The following is an 8784-nucleotide window of genomic DNA, read 5'->3' on the forward strand; positions in this document are numbered from 1 at the left end:
TTGATTCAGATTCTATTTAATCATCATGAAAGACATGTTATAAAACTCATACTGGACTTTTGACACTGCACATATTTCACTTACACAAACTATAAAGGCATTAAAGGCATTTAACAACAGTCATATTATAAGAGAGGATTAAGACTTGAATACACATCTTCTATCAGATTAAAATAACAACAGCGTGAAACACAAAAACTGTTAACATTGCTTTAAAGTTCTCATCTAGTTTATATTTACCTATAAAACCAGATGAGATTACATTGATAATATAACAGCAGTTTTCTCTGCTGAGTTGATGTTGCTGATCAGTGGCTGGACGACAAAAACAAAACATAATCAGAATCAGAAAAATGTATTAATCCCTAAAGAAATGATGTGGTTACACAATGATAATAACATCATAAATGTTGCTTTGGCTCATTGACCTCAGGTATTTGAATTTCTCCACCTATATTACCTCTACTCCCTGAAGCATCTCTGTTAAACCTGTCTCCCTCTCATTCACACAACTTCTCTCCAGAACACTCCTCCACCGCTACAGGCCGTCTTTCACCTGTTTCTTAATGTTGTCCACAAACATAATAGACCAGAGACTCCTGCCTGACCTCAACTGTCAACCATAAAAATGAGAACAAAATAAAGAGCATAGATTCCTTTCAGTACTTTGGATTTCTTTTCTTTTGACAGAGGAAAAATTCAAAATAAGATGAACAGTAAAAACAGGTAATAAATAATAAAAATAGAAGCTAAGGAAGATCTTCAGAACACAAATTTGAAACTCAAATACAACTCAAAACTCTAGGACCATGGCACTGAATCCTGTGTGCTGTTCAATAGTCTAGCAATAGCAATAGTTTTAGTTGTATGTTTTCTATCCAGCCTTCTCTTAGAGCAACTGCTCATATCCATAGCAAAGAACTCCTGGTACCAATTATATTTTCATTTAAAAAAAGGAAAAATAAGTGTATTATAATGTAGCTGGGCACTGTCCCAAAAACTGGTGTTTCTTTAAATCTGTTGGACCCATAAACAATATTCAAGAATTGTCTTTCCATTAAATGCAAATTCTTTTTTTTCAACAGCTTGAACTATGTTATTTTAAAATTGACAGTAGAGCAGAAGTCACTGCATCATTTCATCATCAACACGAATCTGAAAAAAGCTGTCTGATATATAGATAAAATAATAACAAACAAACAAACATATCACTAAACAAAACACCTTATCTTGGTTTTCTAGGTGTTGCTGATGGTGACATAGGAAACTTCAGGATCCACCTAAACAATGAAGAGAAAAACATGCTGACTCCTCAGTAATATCCATCCATCCACTTATCCTTTTTAGTGTCGCGGGGGTGCTGGAGCCTATCCCAGCTGTCATAAGGCGAGAGGTGGGGTTCACCCTGGACAGGTCGCCAGTCTGTCGCAGGGCCAACACACAGAGACAGACAACCATTCGCGCTCACATTCACTCCTGCATTCACACCTATGGGCAATTTAGATTTTTCAATTGACCTATACCTTTAGAAGTGCTTGTATGAATGGGTGAATGAGGCATGTTGTTTAAATGGCCTGCATTTGTATAGCGCTTTTCTAGTCCCTAAGGACCCCAAAGCGCTTCACACTACATTCAGTCATTCACCCATTCACACACACATTCACACACTGGCGATGGCAAGCTACATTGTAGCCACAGCTGCCCTGGGGCGCACTGACAGAGGCGAGGCTGCCGGACACTGGCGCCACCGGGCCCTCTGACCACCACCAGTAGGCAAACATGGGGTTAGTATCTTGCCCAAGGATATTTGGCATGCAGCCAGGAGGCAGCCTGGGATTGAACCACCGACCTTCTGATTAGTGGCTGACCTGCTCTGCCACCTGAGCTACAGCCACCCCTACAGTGCCCCTACAGTAGTCAAAGCACTGGGAGAGTAGAAAATTGCTATATAAGAATCAGTCCATTTACCAATAAAAAAAAACACTGCAAAACACACAAAACAAAATAGAAATAAGAAAAATGGTAACAGACATAGGAAAAAAAACGTAAATAGGAAAAACGAAAACAGAAATAGGAAAAAACAGATTTCCAAAAGCAAAGGGAAGTGTTTCTGGGGAGACAATAACCCGACGGACCAGTTGCAGGGACGCAAAACATGCTAGGTGTGTTTTATCATGATTCATATAATACTGATGATGGATTTTTAGGCTAATAGTTAGGCTAACACATATACCACTCATCTTTTCTTTCCTCACAAAACCGATAAATCCTCCACTTCTTTTAAGTGTCTCCCAGCGCAATTCTTAGCATATTTTGGTTCCTGCAACTGGTCCGTCGGGTTATTGTCTCCCCAGAAACACGTTGTGCTTTTGGAAATCTGTTTTTTCCTATATCCGTTGTCGTTTTTCCTCTTTTTGTTGTGTTTTGTGTGCTTTTGCAGCATTTTTCTTATTGGTGGTGTTTTCTTAAGTTGCAGTGGCCTCTCAGGGCCACCGTACAACTGAGTTCCTAGTCTCCACTATGGCCTAATCTCCTCATGTGTATTTAAAGCCCCAGTTTGCTTCTGTTCTTTGTTATGTTCTATGTTCCTTAGAGGCTAGTTTGTGACTTCCAGATTTTTAGTGTTGCCTGAATTATTTTGTGTTTTGCATTTTGGCCTGCTAAGGTCAGCAATAAAGCTGCTTTTTAAGTTTAACATGGATTTGAGTTCTGCACTTGGATCCTACTTTGCCAACAGCTATCCTTGAAAATATGTCTCACTGTAATGCAACATAAACAACTCTTCATTCATCACTTTAATTTCTCAGAAATGGTGTCTCAAGATATTGCATTTGTGTTTTGACCTCTTACTTCAGGTTTTACGATTCATGGTGTGGTCTACTGATTTTATTTTTGGCCTAACTTTCTTATCTTTTGGATGCTTTTTCAGTTAGTGTCATGCATTTACAATTTTTTAGAGAATAAGAAGAAGTGTTTTTAACTCTAGGTGTAGTGGGTGATCTCACCGAGTTCTGATTGGTTTGAGTCTCTGCAGGGTTTGAACTCAGTCCCTGAAAAACAGACAATAGTGCGGTTACATCTGGTGGAAAAGCATTTCTATGAAGGCAGTTTAGTTCTTGTTAACACTCCCTCAAAGATGAGCGGTTTATTTAATTGTCTTTTTAGTGGCAGATATAGGAATATTTAATTATATGTTTCAAAACTCACAGGATTTTCATTCTTCTGCATTTTGTTTCCTGGAAAGACAAAAACAGTCAACTCTAACATTCATAGAACAACTTACAAATGTTGTATCTGTAAATGTTCTCACCTTTCATTCTTTTCCTTATGATGAGACACACAGCTGTTATCAGCAGTGCGACCAAACCAATAGCTCCATTGATGTACCACGAAATAGCTGCGATAAAGCAGACAAAACAAATTTGAAACATTTTTGCATGTTAATGTTTGAAAAACGTTTCACACCATTTAACAGCCATGATACTCAAGTGAACAATGTTTCCTGCCAAAACCACACCATCATATCAAATGTTACATCTTATGTTTCCTATAGGATAGGTAAGTGATTTTCTGTCATCAAAATGTAAATAATATTCATTAGGAAAAAAGATGTAAACTAAAGTATGAACTCTCCTTAAAACTCTAAAAGAAAACGTGTTTTTCCTGCTTAATCATCATAATCTTACGTGATTTTGAAGGATTGCTGATTGTGTTTGGTTCTGATTTTGTGCTGCTTTCAGTTTTTCTCGCTGGTTCCTTTGTTGTGTTTGCTTCAGCTGAATAAATGACAAAACCAAACCAAAAAGTGTGTCATTATTTCACAAGTTGTTAATGAAAAAAAGATCTTAAAAATGTAAAATCTATCAAACTAATATTTGAGGTCATCTTAAACAGTTGATCGTGAGCTCACCTGTTTCCTCACCTGAGGGCTGAGGGCTGAAGGTAAATGGCTGCACTCTTCCTGTGTCTGTATCAGTCACCTCACACTTCACTGTGTTGTATCCTGCTCAGTAAATAGGGTAATACTTTATAACAGAGAGAGAACATTTCACCTCAATAATCAATCTGTCTGGTTTAGTTGTGGCCTTTTCACCGATCTGTCGAAGGTTGATCAGCTGTGCTGTTAGTTTCTTGAAATAAAAAAACATTTAGTACCATCACAGTTATTCTGGTCATCACATTTAGACGAGGCTGAATGACGTCATCAACAATCTTCATTGAAGAAAACCAATAAAAAAACATTAGAATACAGCACTTTTTACAATAAGAGTGAAAATCAATTTAGAAACAACTTTATAAACATGCTTCCCTGAAACAGCAGATCATGCTCAGCTGTCTTATTCATGTTATTGGTAAGTGATTGTAATAATATTGATACGATTATTATTTCACTGCTATAAAAATGTTTCCTCTATCCTTACCTACAATCTGAATCATCAGCATCAGACATAAAAACATTTGAATCCATCTGAATTCATCCATTCTGCTTCTCTGTCTCACTTCGTTCTTGTTCTCAGTCTCAACTGTCACAGTCTCTGAACTGATGACCCTTCAGGACGGTTTGTACTTCCTGTCATTTGTCATGTTTCACCACAAATTTAGCAATTTTTAGTCGTCTCTCATTTATGTTGATGATAATGTTACACAGCTGGAGTAAATCAGCTTTTCTGAAACATTTTTTCTAAAGGAAATTTATATGAAGACTTGGCAGGTTCATATTTTTGTCATTCTCACAGTTGATTTGTGACATTGATGTGTTTGACATTGAAAAAAAAAAAATGAATAAAGAAGTCGAATGTGAGATATTTTTTGGAATAATGCAGCTCCCCTTTTTTAAATATTTTAAATCAGAAGGTGCATGACAGTTAATGTGTCAGACTCAATGAATTGATGAATTGATTTTACAACTGCAGGTACAGGAAATATAGCAGATAATGCTATTGGAGTGAAACCCAACAGTTCCTCACCGTTAATCTTAAGTAATTTCCCCCTGATGAGGTCGAGAGGAAGTGTGTTCGTTACAATGTGGTGTGCTCATTTTACTGTTTTTTTAAGAATCTGCTGTTACAAGTGAAAATCTAAAAAAATTAAGGGAAGGTAAGGCCCCCAAATGTTTTGGGTTCGTAGCGACACTCTTGGTTTCTGACAGAAAACGGTAAGTGGTGAGAATAGAGGCTGTGGTTCAGGGGTTATCAGCAGTAGCATTTAACAATAATCTGTGAAATTGGTAAATAAGTATGCTCATTAATATGTTATATATAATATATTAATATGCTCATCAATATGCTCTAGTGTTTAAAACCCTAGAGTTCAGCAAATTAAATTCAACAAATATATCACGAACACCTTATTTGTGATAACCAGTGTTTCAGTCACAGGCCTGTCGGTATTATTCAAGTTACACAGTGGATTTTTTTCTTTTGGCTAAATACAAAATAAGAACAGTAAAAACAGGACACCCAAAATCAAAATCCAGCTTGACGCAAGGAAGATAAGATTAGTTAGGGAAACTATCACAGCAAAGGCAGTAAACTAAAAAGGGCAAAGGGAAGACAAGACACAAATTGGGAGGCAGAAACCGGTGAAGGTAAATACACCCAGCTCAAGGCAATCACGGCAGAGTTGGCAAAGGTGTTAGTAAAGCTACCAAGAAATGAAAGAAAACTAACCAAAATAAAATAGGAAATGAAAAAAGACAAATAAATCTAGAGACCAGACAAACACCTAATGAGCCAGGCATTCATTTAGAGCAAAACTAGTTGTGGGCAGATAACAAATGAATAGAAAAACATTTTATCTCCAGATGACATTATTGTAAGCAATAAGAAGGAAGAAACTGATACAGATTTAATGGTATTTAACGGTCAATAAACTCATGCTACAAAACCCATAACGGTCATTTAGAAATCTAAAACAAACAAAAGCCGAGCGCTACCCCCAACTCGCTAATTGAATAAACAAGGGAAAAAAATGATAGAAAATAATAAGGCAGTTCTCTCTTTCTGCTTCAGTGCTTAGTTAAAAGTCAAAGTATCAACACACTAAATACAAAACTTGGCAGTTCTCTGAAATCACACACCCAGATCTGTCATAGATGGTTTGGAGGCCAAGGACGGGCCTGCTGCTGCTGTCAGCTACTGCCGGGGAGACTGCTGGAGAGGATTTTTAAAACAGCCACTTGATGATGGAACCAATCAGCAGCTGCCAGCAAAATCCAGCCACTGTGATTCAAAAGATGGCCAGAGCCGTAACAATAGGATTAAATCTATTAAACTAGATAAGATTATACTGATAATACAACAGCAGTTTTTTTCTGCTGAGCTGATGTTGTGGATCAGTGGTATCTGACAGAAACACCAGAGCCTCCAGTGCTTTCATACTTTATTGAAACATCATCTTTATCATAATGTACCTGTGAAAAACAAGCAAAAAACCCAAAACCAAATGTATCAGATTGTGAGACAAATAAATTGGCATTGTGTTTATTATTACCTGTGGTTTCAGTTATATTCTTTCCATTAGTTCTTAGTTTTCTTTTCTTTTGTGTTTTTGAGTGTTAGGTTGAAATTGTTAAATGTTACCATTATTGTACTGCCAAGGTCTCCCCTTCCATCCATCCATCCATCCGTTCGCTTCCACTTATCCTTCTTAGGGTCGCGGGGGGTGCTGGAGCCTCTCCCAGCTGTCATAGGGCGAGAGGCGGGGTACACCCTGGACAGGTCGCCAGTCTGTCGCAGGGCCAACACACAAAGACATCATTCGTGCTCACATTCACACCTATGGGCACTTTGGATTAATCAATTAACCTATCCCCACAAGCTGACAGAGGCGAGGCTGCCGGACACTGGCGCCACCGGGCCCTCTGACCACCACCAGTAGGCAACAGGTGAAGTGTCTTGCCCAAGGACACAACGACCAAGACTGTCGGAGCCGGGGCTCAAACCGGCAACCTTCCGATTACAAGACAAACTGCCAACTCTTGAGCCACGATCGCCCCAAAATTATAAACACAACAAAAGCTATTTTGCCCAAACACCTGAAATACATCTAATTAATATTTTAGCTATTTTTAGTTGTTTTAAACAGCTGATCGTGAGCTCACCTGTTTCCTCATCTGAGGTCTGACAGCTAAAGGTAAACAGCTGCACACTTCCTGTGTTAGCATCAGTCACGTCACACTTCATTTTCTCATATCTTGATGGATAGATATAGTGAGACTTCCAACGGGTCACAGTAGTGGAGCAGTCAGTCTGTGAGGTCAGTATTTCTTTGTCATCTTTGTTCATATCTTGACGTTTAATCAGCCAATTCACGGTGTGATGACACTGTCCATATGTCACCACAGAGCAGTTTACAGTTTTTCTCAGTTGCTTTGGTGCATTTCTCACAACAGAATTGATCTCTGCACCACTACTAAGGCTCTTCTCAAAACAATTGGTGCAAACTGCAAAACATGGTGGATAACTCGCAAAAGTGAGTCACCTCATCAAAAAGAAAAGTCAGTTGCTCAAAATAAGTAGTCAATGCTTCAAAAGCAAGTCCCTTAATCAAAACAGATAATATATTCATCAAAAGCAAGTACTTATATCAAAGTGTCAGGGCTGTCACAATTACAAGTCATTACACCAGCACCTTTGGTCACAAAATCAAATGGTTAGAACAGGTTCTCATTGTGACGGATTTCTTTGTAGGTGCTTCCCAATGACTAATAATAAAAAGATTAACCTGAGACAGATGAACCAGAGCGTTTAGAGTTTGTATTTCTCCTAATTTGTACTGTAGGCATGAATAAAGACCAACTTCCTCAAATGTGAGCTTCTTAATAACCAGAGAACAGTTCGCTGTAACACTCAGTCTGTCTGATTTGACTTTGTCTGTCCAAGTGTGATCAGCTCTACTGTTGTTTTGTGTCTTGAAACAAATGTCCACTCAGTACTGTCACAGTTATTCTGCTCATCTATCACATTTAGACAAGGCAGAGTGACGTCATCTCCAACTTTCATAAAAATGGATATTTCAGTTTCAGATACTGTTGAGAAGATTGATGAGAAATATGAAAGATAAATTAGAATGCAGCAGTTTTACAATCAAAGCGAAGATTTTAGACTCGGGTCTGTAAACATGTCCCATATTTCCCTAAAACAACAGTACATGCTCAGCTTTCTTATTTACTGTAAAGTTTATTGACCATAGTAATACTGATAATATTTAGTTTTGTTGCTAATAAAATGTTTCCTGTATCCTTACCTGGAATCAGAATCATCAGCATCAGAGATAAAAACATTTGAATCCATCTGAATTCATCCATCGTGCTTCTCTGCCTCACGTCTTTCTTGTTGTCGATCTCAACTGTCACAGTCTCTGAACTGATGACTCTTTTTACTTCCTGTCATTAGTCAGATCTCACTTCCTCACTGCAACTTTAGTCATTTGTAGTTCTTTCTTCTTGTTGGTATTGAGTATGTGAGCTTTCTCTGAAATTGATGAATACATTTAAATATTAAACAAAGATGACACAAATGAACACAAAATGCAATTCCTAAATGAAGTTGTTTATTATTAAGAGGGGAAAAACCTATATGGCCCTGTGTTAGACCAAGTTAAATGTGCGACAGTGTCAAAGTGCTATAGACAAGGGTGCAGGGATCAGGTCTCCAGGGAATCTGCAGGGAAAAGCAGGGGGAACACACTCACTCTCCTTCTGTCTCTCTTGGCGTCTCACCAGTCTCTCACTCCTCTCTCGTACCAGAATTTCTGTAAGGAACAAGGGCAGGTCCAGGGTGT

General features: G+C 38.1%; 1 protein-coding gene across 9 annotated transcripts; it reads right to left on the reverse strand.

Annotated features, from left to right (window-relative positions):
- LOC309690654 (uncharacterized protein) lies at nucleotides 1-8350 on the reverse strand. Of its 9 annotated transcripts, XM_082507869.1 has the most exons (8): nucleotides 8248-8350; nucleotides 3911-4006; nucleotides 3687-3776; nucleotides 3311-3397; nucleotides 3208-3236; nucleotides 3006-3050; nucleotides 1225-1280; nucleotides 1-315 (listed from the first exon to the last, which is right to left on the reverse strand). In XM_082507869.1, the coding sequence occupies exons 1-7, from the start codon at nucleotides 8306-8308 to the stop codon at nucleotides 1239-1241; spliced, it is 450 nt and encodes a 149-aa protein (XP_082363995.1). In that variant the 5' UTR covers nucleotides 8309-8350; the 3' UTR covers nucleotides 1-315; nucleotides 1225-1238. The 9 variants fall into 9 exon arrangements, with proteins under 9 accessions (XP_082363995.1, XP_082363992.1, XP_082363989.1 ...); XM_082507866.1 differs by lacking the exons at nucleotides 1-315; nucleotides 1225-1280 and having other exon boundaries at nucleotides 1292-3050; nucleotides 3923-4003; XM_082507863.1 differs by lacking the exons at nucleotides 1-315; nucleotides 1225-1280 and having other exon boundaries at nucleotides 1292-3050; nucleotides 3911-4003.
- Between the last annotated feature and the right edge of the window lie 434 nt (nucleotides 8351-8784).

The sequence above is a fragment of the Aulonocara stuartgranti genome (genome assembly GCF_965226115.1).
Source record: "Aulonocara stuartgranti genome assembly, chromosome: 16".
In the NCBI taxonomy this organism is placed as follows: Eukaryota; Metazoa; Chordata; class Actinopteri; order Cichliformes; family Cichlidae; genus Aulonocara; species Aulonocara stuartgranti.